Source organism: Diadema setosum, chromosome 19 (genome assembly GCF_964275005.1).
Source record: "Diadema setosum chromosome 19, eeDiaSeto1, whole genome shotgun sequence".
Taxonomy (NCBI): Eukaryota; Metazoa; Echinodermata; class Echinoidea; order Diadematoida; family Diadematidae; genus Diadema; species Diadema setosum.
In genome coordinates this window covers 870,943-891,086 of record NC_092703.1, presented here as the reverse complement: position 1 = coordinate 891,086, position 20,144 = coordinate 870,943, and the positions used below count along the sequence as shown (strand labels likewise).

The window sequence follows — 20,144 nt, the reverse complement described above, 5'->3', positions numbered from 1 at the left end:
TAGCGCTTACTTCGGAAAGAAAATACAGTGTTTATTTTGACGGTGTAACTATGAGATGCTTTGATAAATATACATTCAGACAAGACAAAACAACATCAATAACTTTCTTGGTCACTGTTGCTAACTATACTGAAGAGTTATACGAGCCATGCATGTTCTATACCAATTCAATCTGTACCCTTAATGAATGATAAACAATTAAGATTCAGACCCAATATGGCGTCATTTTGTGATCCATGGAAAACTAGTTATCCTTGTAAATCATTTATAATTAAGTTTTCGGTACTCCTATATGCAATCAGGGTATCAGCATAGTTTTGTCAGGTAATGTATATAGGGACTATCAGTTGTGGGGTCATTGTGGCTTCGTGTGACTCAGACAATGAATTGCCATTTCTCAGGCATTCAAAGTGATGAATGACAATGAATGAAATGAGGATGAACGAATGCAGTATATATAGCGTATAGAAAATGTATAGAAATGAAGAGTTTGTTTGCAAAAACCGATAAGTCCATATTTGCCAAATGGAGATATTTGCGATTAAAGGTCAACAAAAATAAAGAGAATAATAAGAACGTTTTTGCTTCTTTTGACTATAACTTCAAAAATGTACCTTTATATTATGTAGTGACCAATATCATTTAAAAGGTATTATTTTGTACTTTATAACAGAGACCGTACTTCAAAATCTTCAAAAATGGACTTATCGGTTTTTGCGAACCAGCTCTTCAAATTATGATTGCTTTCAAAATGGAAACATAAGGAAAAGAATAGTTCAACAATGCAAGCAAGACATTAAATTTGCAAAGAACTGAGAAATTCTGCAGGACAAGAAAACTGAGAGGAACGAGAAGTGGTTGATACTGTTCCCCCCAGCATCAATTTAACCACGTGAGCAAAATGGGCTTGAAAATAATTTACTAAAACAAACAATAATTGTCAAACACTAGAGATGCAAGGGCATGCAGTACAATATAGAATCCAGGGGTCGTGGAACATTTTTAGGGCTGGAGGGGGGGGGGGGGCTGTGGGACGAGGTGTCCAAAAGTACAAACAAACAAACAAAGTCCGGGTAAGATGAGCGTATATATACTTTCGGAATTCATTGATGTTGCCATTTTTACCGTTTCCCCATGTTTAAACCCTCAAAAGTGTTGGGGGGGGGGGGGGCTGCAAACTCCTACCCCCGGCCCCCACGGTTCCGTTTCCCCTGGAATCCATTATCATGTGATTCAAGTACGCTGCTATGATCAAATCCACATACGCTATACAAAGTTATACAATATTCCAAGAACAGGAAATACTTGTGGGAACCGGAAGTAAAGCTATAGGGGGAAGTAGATACGTATAAGCATGATAAAGAAGAATGGTCTTCAGAGGAATGGCAGCAAGGCATATCGTACATTTTCTGTATTTAAAAAAAAGAATAACAACGGCTGGATTAGGTCAGTTTTATAACAGACAATACAGGCCAAGCTGTACAGCACAGGTCTTAGTTGACTATAAGACAGGATGTTTCAACTTAAACAGTATCATAACAAAGAAAAACAATAGCGCGTCCTCCGGATCGAGGCGAGTGCTGGTGGCCGCACTCAGCGGAGCTTGCGAGACACTTCCTGTAGAGTCAATAGAGGTCCTGATTGGAGATGAAAAAAAAAAAAAAATCAAGGTGTCTAGATCAAATTAAAGCTATATTTCCTGGTTTACATTTGGGCGTAAATATTCTCAACCGAATGACACACGCCTTAAAATAAAAAAAAAATAACAACGACATTGTAAGGTGTGACTATACTCTGTGAGATAATGATACCAGCTATATACCACCACCAATAACACAGTAATTTATATCAAAGGTAGATGCTGATGATTATTGAACATAATATCATACAATGATAGGCTAATCATAATATCGACAATCGTTGGAATCAGCTGAAAAGAATGATAACCTCTTTTTTTCCTTTTTTTTTTTTTGAACCGTAGCTTTCATAATAATGCGAAACATTATCATCTCGGAACTTTTATAGATTAATAGTGTTCAACTATTTGCTATAGGCCTACATGACAATAATTAAACCGGATACTGTCTAGTTTATAACGCGTTATCTATAACGACTCTAGACAGATTATCACCTAGGACCTATAATAGTGACAGCCTCCCGACGATGGTCCATGTGCACCATGCAGCTTAGACTTTAGTTACCTTGAGTATTTTACCTTTCTGTCTTAAAGAATCTCGTTTCACTCGATTTGACTTGACGTTTTCTAGTATCTGAAAAGTAAGGAACAAAGAGTTTTTTACACAAAAGCTTATCTATTATAGCGGGCCCTATCTAATTCACCCTGACCTCTATGTATCGTCGAGTAATTTTGATTTCTATTTCATCAATCAATATTTTTGCAACTTATCTTTATGCATATTTCATTGAAATTCAGCATGCATCTTCGTGTTTTTACTGTAATCTATTATATTGTGCCGCTCATCGAATCACGGATGGTGGAAGATTAGTCGCTCATCAGAGTGACAATTATGCTCCTTGGATGCTCCTTGGAGAATGACTTGCCATTCTGCAATGAGACGTCCCACGAATCAACAATATCACCATCTTCCCTTCTGTGATGCAGATTTAGTTTTACACAAATAGATGCCCTACTTTATTATCGAGTTATAGCATCAAAGTGTGGGTTCGAAACTGTTGTGGCGCCATCTCTTGAACCTTTTCTTTATAGACGTACGCATGTGTGTATGTACATGACGATTCTGGGGGGTGTTTCATCAACCCTTGTCAGCGCCGACAACTGTCGGCGCTGACCAATTTCAGCAAAATCCTTGGTTTTGATTGGCTGAGATGCTCTGGTCACTGACTGTTACTACGGTGATTCAAGTTGTCAGCGCCGACAAACGTTGATGAAACACCCCCCTGGACGTGTTTACGAGGCGAGCGAGTGGTCGTCATGGCGTACGCACTCGCACGTAGACAACCCGCGCGAAAATTTGACCTATGTGATCGGTCGTTCATGTGCCGCTCGCTTTACGCTGTGTAGCTGGCTTGGCTAGGCTGTACTGTTTTGTGGTACAGAACGTAGACAATTCACAAGGGAGAGGATATCTAGAGAGGAGCAGCAGCGCAGCTGTACGTACAATTGTACGTGGGACACACGTCGGATTGCCCTTTGGCATACACACGTGTAGGCTAGGCCAAGGTTAGCCCGACCAGACACTGTTACGCTATGCGAAAACAGCCTGTCGCGACGTACCATGTACAGCGACTGGGCTGTGTATAGTTAGGCCAAGGTACGTCGTACACGTTAGTTGTGTATGTGACACCAGCAAGAAAAAAGCTGAGATAATAATACTTAATAGCAGAGATCCTAAGATCTTTGCTCATAGTGTGGTACAGTCTGCTGCACTCAAGAGACTAATGTATTCTGTGCAGAGTTAAAGTGAAAAGGTAAGCAGTGCAGTTTCCGAGATTTTCGGGCTTTTTGGGGGGTATTACATACAACTCCTTTAGAGTCTATTGAGAATGAATGAGATAACTGACTGTGATACTGATCGGCGTGTGTACACAGTGCGAGTGCAGTCTCTAGCTCTGTGGACTGGGTAGCATACAAATTACAACATTGTAGCCTGACCCAGGGCTGCCAACATTGGAAACTAACAGCTACTAGTTCTAAGTGTTACTAATTCATATCTAATCATTCATAGAGTATATACGACCAGCTGCAGCCCCATAGCGTAAAAATGGGGCTGCCGGTCGCAGTATCATAGAGTAGCGTTTAAATCTAGTAGGCCCTAGTAGAACCCTAGTAGGAAACTCAATGATGTGTTTCACTATTTGGTAGAAATGTGCGGGATGAAAATCATTCAAGAATTTCTTCATTAAGAACATGAGAAAGAAGAAGTGCTGATGCTTTCGTTGTGGAGAGACACAGAAAAAAACAAACATCAGTATCACTAAATAACAGAGTGACTTAGGCCTACAACCTTTTATTTCCTCATCGATCACTGGCATGTAATCTTTCTGCCCTTGCTTTTCCTGTTTTTACCTCAATTCAAGCTGTATTCCTTTGTTTTTATGTTTTTTTTTAGGCTGTGGTAACACCTTGAAGGCCTCTAACTGTTACTTACATTCAAGTTACAAACTGTATGTGAGTGTGTTACTGCCTCAGAATGCCACCCAAACGACAGCGTGGAGGAAAACGTCGTTCTTCAAGGCACATCAGCCCAGGATGGAACTGTACACCTCGTGCAGGAGAACGGGTCACTCTCATTGGTCACTTGATTGATTTCATCGAGGAGGACGACAGAGGAGATGAAAATGATGATGGGAGCAACAAGGAGGAGGAGGAAGAGTTTGAGGACTGTGACATGGAGGATCAGACTGCTATCCTAGCAGGTGCTGCAGATGGGAGGAAAAGACAGTGTCCTACAAAGAAATGTGAGCATGAGTTTTGTTTATTTCACTCAGCATGACATGGCATGGAGTAGTAAAATTTTGTTCATAATGTGAAAGTTAGTGTATGATCATCAACCTTGAAATTGAATTCCTTTCAAAAGCTGGTTAATCTATTAAAGACATCTCGGTTTTTCAGAGCTGTCATCAAGAATATTAAAACTAGACACTTCTAAGTCATAGAAAGGAAACTAACACTAACGATTTTGAGTGAATTCATTTGGGTTCCCAGAAATTCTAACTCGTATTCTGGCTACGAAAAAGTTTTGAGGTGTATGGCTGAAATTTCAAGCATGTAGAATAATTTGATGTTTGCAAAAGGGGTATGACTTTTAAAACTTGAAGTAAACTGGGATCACTTTGTTTCTCTAATTTTAAGATCTGTAAGTGTGTTATTGTATTGAATGTAGCCTTTTTTAAGCTTTGCAGATTTGGTATTACTAGTACAGTATTCTCTTTTACTCCTAAAAGAGAGTCGGGAAACCATCACAAAAGAAACTTATGAGAATGTTATTTTTTGGACTAATTGCACTGAAGGGAATCTTATTCTGACGGTGGCATGTGTGAACTAGCACAAAGGAAGACAATAAAGTACATGTGTATAGGGAAGACCTGAATGTTAATGTTCAACATGTCTTACTATGCCCTATCTTCTATCCACTGTTGACTTTTATCATTGAACTTAAACGAAAATGCTTGACACTGTCTTTTTCATCATGAAAAAATACAGGTCATATGGAAGTCAAGACTTGTAATGGAACGAGTCGTGTGAAGGTTAGAGGGAAATTCATCTTTGATGGTCCGTGGTGGTGTATCACCTGTGATGCCGTCAAGGACAGAATCAGAGGCATGGAGAGTTACACCATTAAATCCCCCTGCAGCGCCCCTACTTACTCTCTCCGAAATGAGGGTGACATGAAAACCCTTCTCACAATTCTGGTCAGCAGAGTCTTCTCCAACCCTAATCCAGAGAATGCCGAAAACCAGATGAAGGCCTCTTTCCTTGACTACCTCAGACGCAGCAACAGCTTGAGGAGCTTTGCGGCATTCTTCGAAGCAGTTGAGGCCGCCAAGGAGCAAGAGGATGACCTAGCCCTACGGTCCCTGGCAAATTTTGTGATGAAACGTTTTCTTGAGGTACCACGTAAGGATGATGACGGCAGTAGCAGTGAGAAGCAGAAGAAGAAGAAGAAGAAGAAGAAGCAAGCAGGTACATAAAATCATGACGGCAGAACTGTTGTAATGAAATACTTACAAACACAAAGGAAAGTGCATTTAGCTTCTTATGAGGGTCTTGTCCTTTTAATACCCCACATCCAAGAAAATTGTTATTGTACAAGTAAAGGAAGAAAGAAGTGTAGACTTAGTTCTCCTCCAACTCATAAACTTGCTGTAAATACTTAAATGACACACAAAGGTTGGGTTCTATATATCAAGGTGTGCTCAAGCACACACTTGTTACATTGTGTGCATGCATATGTGACCCGCTACAACAAAAAGGTCCTAAAGTCGCGCACTGTCGAAGCCGTGAAAATCGAGTTTGAAGTCAGAGCATTGAAATTGGTCAAAACTTACGATTTTCTGATTTTGATATATTATTGGAGTCTAACATGTCTTCTATCATCTGTCAAAATTTTCAATCAGAATGATCAAAGGAAAGATTTAAAAATAGCGTTTTTCTGAGCCATGTTTTTTGGCGTTTCAACGAAGCAGAAACTGGTTCGAAAATTTGGATTGAGCGCCACAGATAGGTTCCGCCCCTAACAACGACCAGAGTGATCTCATTGGTCAGTTTGCTGCTTGCTGCTAACCGAAGCGTGAAGCTCGCACACTGCCCAGTCGACTGGTGCACGTGCGGGCGGGGTGTGCTATGCTCAGCCGCTTCTCACATCCTGGTCACTGATTGGTTGATGAGGAGACCGCCGATGCTGATGTGCTTGAATGAACTCTTCGGGGGTTGCTAGGGCTTACCTTCTATTGTCCAGAGGTGAAAACTAACTTGCGTGTTCTTGATCGTGATTGTGTCGAAAGGAAGACTTTTAGGGCGCTTTTCTCGAAACAGTGCTTTTCAAGACGTCTCGACATGCTCTCTTTTAAACATCGATATCTCCGCAGCCGATTATTTTTATAAAATGTGTTATACATCAATTTAAAGGAGAAAGATTAGGGGATTATATCATGCAATTTTCAAATAATCGACCTCGCCCGACTTTAGGATCATTTTGTTGTAGCGGGTCACATATGTTGTATGTGTCCTTGTTTTTCATTACAAGCCTATTGCTCAAATTCCCAGCAAGAGAAGAGAACCGAAATTTCAGCAATATTCGTCATAAAGCAAGGGCATTTGTATGTATTCATGATCTATGTATGTATAAAGGTATCTAGGTACAGCAACTATCACATTTGTGGCATTATGGTATTGTGGCATCCAGAGTATCCCACCAACACTCAAATCTTTAGTTTTCTTGTGCATCAATATTTAATAGCTTTTGTTATTTAATGGAATGTTGTATTTTGCTAGACATTCAACCTCAAACGTGATGAATGGGAGAGTTTTCAAGTTGATAACAGCATCATAGCCGATTTGCACATACTGTATGCAGTTATGACCGATGTTCCAATGTGGTGAAAATTATGTAAAAAAAAGTGAGATTCCATAGCTTCATTTTTCAAGCCTTGACAATTTAGCGTCGTGACACTACCATTCTTTTGTTTGATTACTTTTTAAATTTGATTTGAACGTGGTATGGAATTGCAACGATCCTTTACATAATTTATGTGCACATATTTTCTTTTCTGCACTTGCTACATGTAGATGATCTGCGAGCAATATACCGTTGCTTCAAGTACCCTGAGCTGTTCAGAGTTTTACCTCGGCTGGTGGAGAGGAGAACTTTTTCGATACTCACAACTGAAGACATCACCCATCTTGAAGTCCTTGATAAAGTGTTGCGAGAGTCACCTGAGGACTTTGGTTTTGAGACGGTGAGAAAATTGATGAGTTGTGTCACTTACCTGCCCACAATAACATTATTCAGCTTGCTTAATTCCATCCCCCTTTTCACTATCATTGTATATTGATGATTCTTTCCATTTTATATATAGTTTTTGTCATTTGCTCATATGTAGATACAAACCTTTTCAAATCAGTTTTGGTTTAGATGAATGAAGTTAGGAGTAATTCAGTGGTTCAGTGCCTATACCTTACTTGTATCCCATAGATTGAATGCGTTCTACATTAATTCCTTACATGAAGAACAGTTGGCAAATTTAAAGTTGATAGATACTGCTTCTGTACTGTCTCAAGCTGTTATTTCGTCAAGTTGATCCAAATTCCTATCTTCAATGTTCTCCTCAGACAATGAGAAAGCATGGCTGGCGGCTTGTTGAAGCCGACTATCAAGGCTTTGTAGATGCTGGTATCATTCCTCGGCTCAGCGATAGGATGCTGCTTGCCCTGCAATACTACAACATTGTAAAGGACAAGTGTCACCAGGACGGTCACACTTTTGTCCACCACTACTCAGCTGACCATGTCTACATGAAAAGGAATTATGGTCTACAGAAACCCGAAGAAAAGGAGCGAATTTCAGCCTTGAATGAGCTGCAGAAGAGAAATGTCATTGAGGTAATCAGTCACAAGTGGCACTGGGTGAAGTACCGTAACTCTGAGCGGAGTATTGCAAATGCCCTGTCCCGTCTGGTGAGATATCACCAGCTACAGCCGTATGTCATTCCGGATGGAGATGACAGCGAGTGTAACTTTGACCCGTTGCAGCAGAAGGCAGCCACAAGCATCCGCAAGAAGCCATTTTCTGTTATTTTGGGCAAAGGGGGCTGCGGTAAGACCCATGTGGCGTGCTCAGTCCTGCGCCAGCTCCCCAAATGCTGGACACCTGGTAAGTCAATCTTTTGCCTCTAAACTCCTTGTACAGCCCAGGGGTATAATATGTTGCAAAGGAATGCTGCAGCATCATTTTATTCTTGGGCTTGATAATTGCAAGATACTCATAGGGTATTATTTACGATCATTTCGTACCACATTCATTTCCAAGCCGTAGATCCTCTCCAGTACTTGATACATGGTTAAACATTTAGAATTGTTGTTCTCCTTATAATGTTTTAAGCGAGTGAAAGCACACTGCAATTATAATGGGGATGTTAGTGTATTTTCTATTCTTCATGAGTTGTATCATACGCTACATAATTTTTTGCTAATCACAGAGCAGTGTTGACTAATCAGGAATTCTCAACATAAGTTTCATGCTTAATACTAGCCATTTTGCATTTCCAGAATCTATCGAATTGAACTGAAGTTGTATTTATAAACTTTCAGTGTTTTAAAACCCTGACTGAAGCATAATAAACTGTTTCAATTTTTTTTTAATAGGGGTGGCATGTCCCCTTGATCTTGTAACTTTTGTGCCTCTCTGTTGCTCTTTAAGAATTGCCATCTGTGTATCTTTCTCATAATTCTTTGTGAATGCGATTGTATTATTTGTGTTTGATTTGGTAGAAAATCAGGCAGAAGTGGAAGAGAAATCAGATGATGAAGGGAAATCGATGAGTAAAGAGAAAAAAGGGGCTAAAAAGGAGGATCCCGTCGAGCAGCCCATTGTCCTCCTGACAGCACCGACGGGCCGAGCCGCCTCAATTCTTGCCCGTCGGACTGGAATGAAAGCCAAGACCCTCCACAGTGTTACGTACACCGAGTCCAACTGTGATCCTGATCCCAAGAAGTTCCCGTATGCCAAGGTGAAGGTCTTGGTTGTAGATGAGTGTAGCATGGTTCCCGTTCAGGTTCTTGCCCGCGTCTTGTGGTGCCTCCTCGGGTACAGCCTACAGAAAGTCATCTTCCTTGGTGATGAGCATCAGCTTCCATCGGTTCAACCTGGTAATTTCCTCCAGGATGTAGTCAAAGGTGAGACAGGAAACACTCACGGCAAGATCAGTTTGGTTTGCTGGAAAGAATCTTTCTGTATAAGCTATTATTTTGGGGAGTGTTTAATTTTTGTGAATTACGCAAATAAATGTTAGACAGCAAATTTAAAAACACGCATAAATGCAGCCATTGCGCACTTGCTATAGTCTTGTAACCAATTTGCGAAAATGTCCTTGACCTCATTTGTGAAAATATCTGTTCTTGGAAATATCAGCTTATACAGTAATGCATTCAGCTTTACGCTAGTGGAAATTCACAGCAAGCAAAGGAAGTTCTGTTTGAGGGTTGTAACCCCATAGGATATCAAGGGTTATATTAAAATGCAGGTAGAACAAGTTTATTTGTACAGAGTTCTTTATATTCAGCACAATGTTGATGTACCCCTTCTGCCAAACAGTGAAAACAAAAAACAAAACAAAAATTGGAAATATTGTGAAACGCTCGTCTATTACTTACTGCTTTTTCTATCACTTTCTTAAAAAAAACACATTTAACCCTATATTAACTGGGCTATTTGAGACCAAGTATTTACTGGGGGGGGGGGGGGGGGGTCAATTTGACCCCCCCCCCCCCCCCCCCCCCTTCAGATCTCGGCCCGCGATCGCCGCGAAATTTTTCCTAAAGATAGAGCCAGATGTCAGCTACAAGATTACATGGTCATACAATAGAAATATATTAACTTTCTATTTTTAATAGATAAATTATGCAAATTTCTGCATGAAATCACATTTTCACCTATAACTCCATTAAAAAGACTGAAGGATTGCTGAATTTGTGTGTCAGAATTCGTCAAGATGCATCAAACAATTTTGTTGTAAAAAAATACCAAAATCAAAAATCAATTTCTTTTGTTTTTTTATTGTTTTGTTAATTTCTTATGTATTTTATTGTTTTTTCGACCTTTTTTTTTTTCTTTTGTTTTTGTTTTTTGCCAAAATTTGTTGCAGGCACTTTTTCAAGCTTATCTACACTAGAATTGATTAATTTCAATGGTTAAAAGTTGAAATAATTTAATTTGTATCAATATAACCCAAAAAACACAATTTGCATTGGATTCGCACACGATTCCATGAATTTGAGCTGTTTTCGGGTTTACATGCATATGCAAAACATTACGTAACTTCAGAATGGTTTACCTGGACATCGCAAATTTGGTCTCAAAATATGCGGGAGACTTCAATGAATAAAAGTCATGAAATGCGGCGGCAAAATCTTTGCGCGTTGCGGAATCGTGGCGCGAAACGTCGAGGGGGGGTCAATTTGACCCCCCCGTTAAAATAGGGTTAAAGTGTACTACATTGTCAATCAAAGAACGTAGTGTCACTAATTTGCTCAAGGTATGTGTATTCTTTGACGCCTTGTTTTAATTGTTCAATCTCTCTGTTGTAAACTCCAAGCTGAAATATGTGCCATTGTAAACATTTGTACCAGCTGTTATTCTGTAAATTCAACTTTCAGGCTGATAAATGAGATACTCATTCTCAGTACATGTACATCTTTAGACTTTGTCATGGTACCATACTCAGACAAGGCTAAATTCAGTTACTGTAAAAGTGGATATTTTTGTGCGACTAATTTTTCACACTTGGACGAGTAAGAAGAGTTTCGCCTGTTTTTAATTCCGCGGAATCAAGACATCCCACAAGGAACCTACGGCAAGCAAAAATATTTGCACGCTTTTATTTTTGTGCTAGTTTTTGGTTGCGCAAAATGGGCGAAAATTTCAACAATGCGAAAAATTTCACTTTTACAGTAATAGAGACAATAGAAATGAAAGTTTTTCTGCTTATTTCTCTCCTGTCAGCCTTAGGAAGCATTGACTACATTACTCGCCTGACCACCAACCACCGCACAGATGCAGGTGGAAGGCTTATTGTGGAGAATGCTGAGGGAATCGCTGAACGCAACCAGGAATACCCCAGGTTTGAAAAGGACAAGTTTGAATTGGTGGAGCTGGACAATACCCAAAGGGAAGAAGGTGAGTGAGACAAGATGACTCATAGCCAAAGATAAAACACATTTTCTGTTCATTTATAAGCACTTTCAACTCATGATGTTTAAATGCATCATTCCCCTTACTTTCTATTAAAATCAAAACTTGATTGAAATATTTCATGTTAGAGTACGTTTTGTTCTTGCAATAGATATCTTCGAAGTGATGGGTCACCAAATATACTTTTAATATCATGAATTTCTTCCCAACATCTAAATTTGACATGAATCCTCTTGCTGCTGCAGCTCCATGGTTCAAATTCCACTACAGTGTAAATTCAATTTGTGTGGCTTGTAGAAACTGAATGAAAGTTATCAGCAGTGTGTCGATGTATTCAGTTGGATACAAACTACTAGATTCAGTTGCTGAAGTGTACTTTCTGTAAGCTTCTGTGTTTGATAAATCATGTACAATTTTGTTCATTATGGTATGCAGACAATAAGCCAGTTTGTAATTAGCTCATGTGCACATTGGTACAAATGACCTTTCTATTTTCTTAGTGGGTTAGGTACTTCACTCATATTCAAAGCGTACCGGTAAGTTTGCCCGGCGTAACAATTTATGGAATTCGTGTTCAACAAAAAATGATCTTGCATAGCGAGACCAGGTGACCAGAATGGTCCGTCAAACAACCGTCAGGGGAAGCATCCATCTCTTTGTTTTCTATTGAATGCATTAAAGCATGTTTTATATTGCCAAATACCAGGTTCTCAGTCAGTGGGTATTGGCAAGTATCATGTACAAGGATTGCATGAATAATCATAACATCACAGAGCATGCTTATCTCCATGAATTTAAAAGCCATCATGCGTTTTGGTACCAATTACCTTTTTCTGCTCATGCGCAAAGTAGAACTGCAAACTGGCTTTAATACACCTGTATATCATTCTGACACTGATGTGTAAGAACTCTAAGTCATATTCATATTTCCTAAACCAGTCAATCCCTTTTAATACTGAATCTGTCTTCAGATTGTAATTCATATAACCCTGAAAAATATTAACAATGATTTATGGTAAGGATTGCAAGGATCTTGAATTCTTTAAACATTGTAGACAGGTTGATACAATGCCTTTTTTTCCCCTGTACATTCTTACCTTATCTAAATTCAGATGTGGATGCTGTGATCCGGCAGCTTGTGACCAGCAGAGAGGAGCTTCAGGATCCAAAACGTTCTCAGATTGTCGCATTTGTTGGGTGAGTTTGCACATCACACCATATAAAGTGATGGGCTAGCAAAATGTAGCAAAACTGTGGACATCTTCCAGGCAAGATGCAGTAACAGAGGTACCAGTTGTTAAAAAAAATAATAAATTACCAAAAAGAGAAAAAAAAAATCCTTTTGGATTTGTAATCATTTGTTGGATTGTATCATGCAATAGTTTTGACAGTGTTACAGATTCAGTTCTAAAAAGAATATATTCAGTTTGAAAACTGAAATGTCTTTCTGCACTAATTTGTTCCCTAAAGTTGATGCCATTTTACAAATCCCAAACCTATTAGAAATAATATATATGAAACCATGACAACTCCTCCATTCTCTATGTACATCTTTCTTGGTTCTCACTCTGAGACCACTACAAGTATTAAACAAATCAGTTCTTTAACTCTGTGTGCCATGTCACACATTGAACTCGGTTGATGGCTTGCTATCTTGTCACATTTTGCTTAAAAGCACAACTGCACACAAACCGTTTGATAAATCACCATGTGCCACAGTACTTTGAATTTTGAAAGCATCATACCCATAGCTTTGTCTTCAAATTTACATCACAGCAAAGCTTACAATTTTCTGTACAACTTTGCTGTACTGCATTTCTGGGATAAAAGTTACTTAGTTTTGAAAAACAGTGCTTTCCAGAAGTGCTCATGCGTTGTGGTCTCAGAATAATGCAATACACAGGAGGTTCATACCATGGCATACAAAGAGTTATGGGTCCAATTTACCTTTGGGAGCAGTGATTTAAAAAAAAAAAAAAAATGTCCAGGATATCACATTTGATGCATATATGTAGGTCAGTTGTATCACAAAACATCCTAACATATAAGATTTTTACAATAAAGCTTAAAATATAAGGAGATATCACTATTTTTCTCATTTAACCATAACTGTAGACGGTTTAGTCTGAAAACATTCTCATTATAACTAGTGTTCTTATTTTGTATATTTAACAATACTTAGCATCGATTATACTGATTCAAATTCTTACATTGGTATTATGGTTGTTTTTGTCCTCTCATTTTAGAACTATTTTGAAGCACTAATGCTGGGTTTTTGTTTTATCTGCAAATGGTAAATTATGCCTTTCAGCTTTCAGTATGTTCCCTAATATCAAAAAAAGAAGAAGCCAAAACATGCATGTATGAAAGGTTTCTCTTTGTTGATTGGTCCTCTTCTCGTGTGCTATGTCAGGAAATGCGTCAAATGCATCAATGACACATGCTGCCAGTGTTACGCTGATCACAAGACATTTGACAAGAAAACATACTCTGTGGTTTACCAGCCGAAAGATAAGATATGTGCCAAGAAGAATACTGCAGTACAGGAGCAATGTGAGGAGACACAGAAATGGAAAGAGAGACGGGTCAACAACGGTGATATTTTCTTCATCAAAGACGTAAGATTACTCATTTTCTTTTCAACCGTTTTCCTGCCTAACACATCAGCTGCACGATTTCTAGAAATATTCCATGATTATGAATATCAGTGCTGTATATACTGTAAGGTGATCTATATGGTTTTCTGTCTGGCTTTTTGAATTTTGGCCAAAATTATTTAGAGCATTTGTTCATTTCATGCCACATTTCATCAATGAAAGTATAGTCGGTGAAACATTTCTTTAGCATCCATTTCAGAAAAATCTATGGCAACAGATTATGTGCTTGGACAACCACAATGCATTTGCGATGTAATGAAGTAGACTTCCATAGTTTACTCCTCAAATACACATGATAATGGTGAACATTGTGCTAATTCAAAATAACCTGTCGTCTGTGTGTAATGGTGGTATGATACAAAAATAAAGCAGTCTGTTGATAGCAAGGTGTGCTCAGTTATCGCAAAGGAAGTAGAGTCTGTCATACAATGGACTAGCATTGTACTGATACACTATATAACAAATTTTCATCATGATAAGTAATTCCTCTACTAGTCCTAATGAATTTGATATATTGAGAGCAGCCACTGTTTCATGAAATAATGATTACTTGTATTGACATCTCTTTTCTTTTGTCTATATTGTATGTGCAATTTATTATGTTGGAAGTTGAGAAAAATAAACTTATTTGAAAAATTAGAATGAATACTTTCAGAAATTTATCATGAATTACATGTAGCAAATGTTTGCACAAGTCCTCAAATTTAAACTCACAAACTTTTGCTTTGGTTATGTATTTGAATTCTTATTCAGAGGTCATTGAAAAACATTATTACTTAAATGTGACCAGGCTATTTCATTTGCGCTAAACTCGTTTCTCACATCCACCCATGTTATAAAAAGCTTCTGCTATAATGCATTATTCACATTGATATTTTTGTATTATCTTGAAGATAGTCCTGTGCTATGATTATTAATAAATCTATGACTTGACTCTTGTCTCTTTGGCACATTGAAGATGAAAACTGTGGAGGAAAGTGATGGAAAGAGAAGAGAAATTGCAACCCTTCTGTCAATGGACGATGAGGACTCAAAGACGTTTGTGGTGGACTTTGGAGACATGAAGCGGAAAGCAAAAGTCCAGTTTGCTTGGGCCAGGACCATTCACACGTTCCAGGTCAGGATCATTCTATTTCATAACAGTGTGCATTTCTCACTATATGACTTCCTAGCATTGTTTAGCGATATCACACACCCTTGGCCATTTTTGTTGATGAAACAGAATTTAAGGTCATCAGACGTTCTTGGTTGTCGTATGGGTGCATGAGGTCTTAAATTCACATTAAGATTAAATAGTCGTTTCCAAAATCTGTGATTCAAGTAATGCATGACAACACAAGAAGTTAGAAATATTAAACTCTGACAAATATTTTATTTCAGACAAGACTGTTTGAAAATTGACATTTTTGACAACAAGTGATATAACAAAAAATCTATGTTTGTCCTATGATTCGGAACTGCTTTAGCAGGAAGCTTGCTTTACTACAGTATCTGTCACAATAAAGTTTCACCTAACGTTTCACCTAACGTTGGTGTCGTGAAAAATGTCCTGGCTAATGTTAGCTAACGAAAGCTAACGTTAGCGATTGATACCTTACGTTAGCTATCGATACTGTGGCTAACGTTAGCTGCCAAACTGGCAGCTAACGTTAGGTTAGCTAGCTGGCAGCTAACTCGTTTGTGTGTTGGCTCGATGGAAACTTGTGCACCGGACTCGTGTACTAACGTTAGAGTTTTCTCGGTTCCGAAAAGCAAATTCGCGATCGTGATTTTTTTCTTCTTTGCTTTCGGAACGGAAAACTCAGAAGCGCGGCGGCGGTATGTTTATGTATGCTCTAGAACGAATTGACATGCTTCAGTATCAAAATTAATGTTTGCTAACGTTAGTGCAGAACTGCCTGAGAGTAGAGAATAACGTTAGCTAACGTTAGCCAACGTTAGCTGTCATAGTTTTTGCCTTTCTTACATGGCATTGCCATTAACTGAGTTGAAGAGAAGAAGACAAAATGAAGTTTAAGTGATGCTATAATGAATCATTATGTCAATGAAGGTTTGAACGTGTGGAGTTATAAGTGTGTACAAATATCAATCTGAGGCCAATGTTCACAATCTTTGCACTTCATCCGCGTATCCAACGCGATGTGCACGGAACTTATAGAATCGAAAATAATTGCAACACAACCGTATTCTCCAGTCTCAAGCACGATGAAGCGTGTCAATGCTTGTTTTGCATGTAGCATGCATAATGAAATATTTTACAACTATCAACATTTGAATTTCTACTTTGATGTATGATACCAAAACCTCGTAGCGAATGCAATTGCAGAATAAAACCCACTGTCATCACACATTGTCAAGACATTGTACTATAGACCTATTAGGAGAACCATGCATTATGGTGGAGGCATACCAGTCGCTGTAGCGACATTTCTAGTTTTTTTTTTGATATCTCATTCATTTCAAAACTGATTGTACAGATTTTGTGTGTGCACTGCACATGATGCGGAAATATCGGTGCGCAATGAAATCAAGTGCACTGTGAAATCCTGTCAGAATTTGCACAAATTTTGTGTTTTCTCACAAACTTATTTGTTTCCTTAATCCATAGCTAGTAGGCAGCCCCAAAACGAACCCTTGTTACATTATACAACTCTTTATGCCCTAAAGTTCCTGTCGAGCCATGACGTACAGCATATTTGGTACCATATGGCATAATAAGGCATGAAGTGGAGGAGTCGCATTGCGACAGCTATGCAGAATGCAAGAATATGTACACTCTGAGAATAAGTGTACTGTGCATTTACATGTACTAGCTAGATTGTGATAAAAAAAGTTGGTACATTTATACAGTGCTGTGTGTGTGTCATCATAAACCAACCAACAGGCCATCCAAAAACAATCGATATCACTTGAAGTATACAGGGGCGCTTGCAAGAGAAGTGCTCTAAAAATTTCTGGTTTAGCCCAAATCGGGCCTCAATACTGTGGAACGAGGAATGCTAGCGTGCATTTTAATTTCGCGAGCAGCAACATTTGCGAAATTAAAATGCACACGAAAATTCTTGCCTACACATTATGCATTGGATGCCAGTGGTAAGTCGCAAAAATTTTATGCTGCGAGGAAGGCTGTTGGCTCCAATTCGCGAAATTTTCATGCTGCAAATATATTACAGTATTATCTCCACAGTTGGTGAGAAATTCGCTGCATGTGAAGTGTATTGCCCTTTTACTTGCAAATACAGTTAACCTTGCCTTTGAGAAGTCAAATCTATTTGGACTGTCAGGAAGAAATAGCTTCGACTTAGAGAAAATTTGACTTATGAGAGATTAAAATCAATAGAATTATCCACCCTAATGGAGGCATACCATAGTTTTTAGCATGCTTTTATTGCCATGTCCTCTTTATATTTCATATCATTTACATGACATCTACCCTATGTGTAAGAAGTTCTCTAAGGGGAATATTGTTTCTCTTTACACTTTGACAGGGGTCTGAAACTGACTATGTGGTGTATGTTTTGAGTGGCAATTTTCATGAGGACTGGAAGCACCTCTACACAGCCATCACCCGTGGCCGCAAGGGCTGCTTCATTGTAGGCAACGAGGACCTCCTTCGTAGGGTTCTGCGCCAACAACCGATTCCCAGGAACACAAGTCTTCAAGAATTCCTCTCGGAGCTGCTGACACAGCTGCAGCCCCCTCGAGTGAGTATTCAACAAATTATCAGGAGTGTTTTGTTTCATTGCACATATCCATAGTTTTTTTTTTACACTGAAAAAGTATGATACATTGTAGGCATATTCTCTCTAAAGGGGGGGGGGGGGCACTGGAGGTGGGGGACTGTGTGTGTGTGTTAGAAAGAGAAGAAAGAGTTCCCAGCACTTCCGTATTAAACCTTACTGGGCTGTGATTTTTTTTTACTGATTGGCATGTCTACTGCAGTACTTTCTCTGCTCATTGGCAAATGTGTTTGAAGATAAGAATTATGGTTTTTTTTTTAATACATTCTTAGTGTGTCACCATAGTCTTCCTGCTGAATTGAGGGACATTGCTAGGTTGAGTGGGCTAGCTAACTTACGGGCTGACTACACATACAGTCAATCTTGTAGGACTTTACCAGTAACTGATGATGGGTAGTTATAGATCATTGCCTCAGCACATAAAGATGTATAAACCCCCATCAAAGATATGATAATCGTAATGATGAGTTATCATTCTTGTCATTGTTATAGTAAATGTGTATGTCACAAAGAATCAAGGTCAAATTTGGAGCAAACAAACTGAGAGATGACACCACACCCATTTCTGGTTCATATTACATGGGAAGGATGTTGTTATGCCACTCTTTATGCTTCTCTGAGAAATCATATTAATAGCAGCCAGACAAAGACTCAACCAAACATATCTTATCTTTTCCCACCAGATATTTCACACAAAGATTCCTAAAAGTATTCATGTATTTCTTGTTTTTGTTTCTCCAGCGAAGATACCCGTCACCTCTGGCAAACTCTGTTCCATCTTGCAGTGCATGGAACAAGACCTCACAGACCAGAGGGAAATGTGTCATGAAAGGTTTGTCTATTGTTTGTTTGTGTGTTTGTTTGTTTGTTTTTTGTTCCTGATATGTTTCATACAATGGAATGGAATGGAATTCCTCCTCCAAAGAATTGATATAAGTCAATCATGGAATTCTGAATGAGCAAAAGCACAGATTTAATCAAACTTACTGATAACTGAAAAATCATATTTTGTCTTGTGCGTGATTGAGGATCTCAAATTGGATCTGTAGTTGGTAAATGTGTAGACATTATGATATAACTTCTTCAAGGCAAATATTTCAATCAGAAACAACTGTGAATTGTATGTAACACCATGATAATGACACCATGGTAATGACATGTTGAACTAGAGAAGCACTCTGAATGTGCAGACCTCCGCCAAGCATGCAGCTTATTTCCACCACTGATCTTGTTCTTCCATAGAGATATCAGTGATTTCCACCCATGCTGAAAGTGTTTATAGTGTGCTGAAAGTCACCCAATTTCCCAATATAGAAGCCTTTGTTACGTCATAAACCCTCAGCTGCATGGCGCGCCTCGCCCTAGCAGAAACTAGAGAAGGCATTTAGTGCGCGCATGCAAACCTCAAATATGCGCAGCCTGAACTCGCAAGTTCATTGACCCTACCTGCCAAAATACCAAAAATCCTTCATAAATTCCCCAAAAGTTTTTGGATCACTACCAAAAGTTAATCGTTTGGTACTTGTGTCATTCTCAACCTTTCCTTCAAGTTTCATCCCAATCCGTTAAACTATTTTTATGCCTCCGCCACGAAGTGGTGCCGGAGGCATTATGTTTTCAGGTTGTCCGTCCTTCCGTCCGTCCTTCCGTAATGAATTTTGTGGACAGCGTAACTAAAAAACCTTTTGAGGTATCCTAATGAAACTTGGCATGTATGTGTATAGGGGGTAAAGTTGTGCCTATCAACTTTTGGATGCACATGCTCAAGGTCAAAGGTCAAGGTCAAATACTTAAAATTTCACTATTTCCCCCATATCTATGCAGTGCCTGAAGATATTTTCTTGAAACTTAGTGTATACATGGATTACCCAATTAATTCTCTGGTGAAAGTTGGGGGTCATGAGGTCAAAGGTCAAAAGGTCAAGTAAAAATTTTAAAATTTCACATTTTTTCCGTATCATGGAAATTGTTCAAGATATCTTCATGGAACACAGTATGTATGCATGTACTGACTGGCAGTGATTATCTAGGGAATTTGGGGTTCATGGGGTCAAAGGTCAAGGGCAAAACTTCAAAATTTTACTATTTCCCTCATTATGCAATGCCAGCAGGATTTTTTTTTTTTTAACTTGGTGTATGCATGTATAACCCAATAGAGATTCTCTGGGAAGGTTCTTTTTTTCCCCAAAAAAAGGTCAAAGGTCAAAAGGTCAAAGGTCAAGTGAAAGTGCTAAACCTCCTTCCTCCATATCTCAGAAGTGGCTCAAGTTATCTTGAAACTTAGTACATATTTATGCAAGTTCTGCCTGACAGTGATTCTCTTATGAATTTTAGGGTCAAAGGCCGCATGAAAATGC

At 38.8% G+C, this 20,144-nt stretch overlaps 1 protein-coding gene across 1 annotated transcript; it reads left to right on the top strand.

Annotated features, from left to right (window-relative positions):
* The first annotated feature begins 4,172 nt into the window (after positions 1–4,172).
* LOC140242869 (DNA helicase B-like) lies at positions 4,173–18,089 on the top strand. The gene is made up of 11 exons (XM_072322615.1): positions 4,173–4,440; positions 5,186–5,665; positions 7,271–7,440; positions 7,814–8,354; positions 8,972–9,376; positions 11,202–11,375; positions 12,503–12,587; positions 13,804–14,008; positions 15,006–15,164; positions 17,536–17,751; positions 18,060–18,089. Exons 1-11 carry the CDS (start codon positions 4,173–4,175, stop codon positions 18,087–18,089), a joined length of 2,733 nt encoding a protein of 910 aa, XP_072178716.1.
* Positions 18,090–20,144: the final 2,055 nt, after the last annotated feature.

What these genes read in the sequence shown, in the direction of transcription:
- LOC140242869 (XM_072322615.1), top strand. Translation starts at nt 4,173, where the DNA reads ATGCCACCCAAACGACAGCGTGGAGGAAAACGTCGTTCTTCAAGGCAC. An exon ending in AGGACTTTGGTTTTGAGACG is followed by an intron (nt 7,441 to 7,813) that starts GTGAGAAAATTG and finishes TGTTCTCCTCAG; the next exon opens with ACAATGAGAAAGCATGGCTG. An exon ending in CACAGCTGCAGCCCCCTCGA is followed by an intron (nt 17,752 to 18,059) that starts GTGAGTATTCAA and finishes ATACATTCTTAG; the next exon opens with TGTGTCACCATAGTCTTCCT.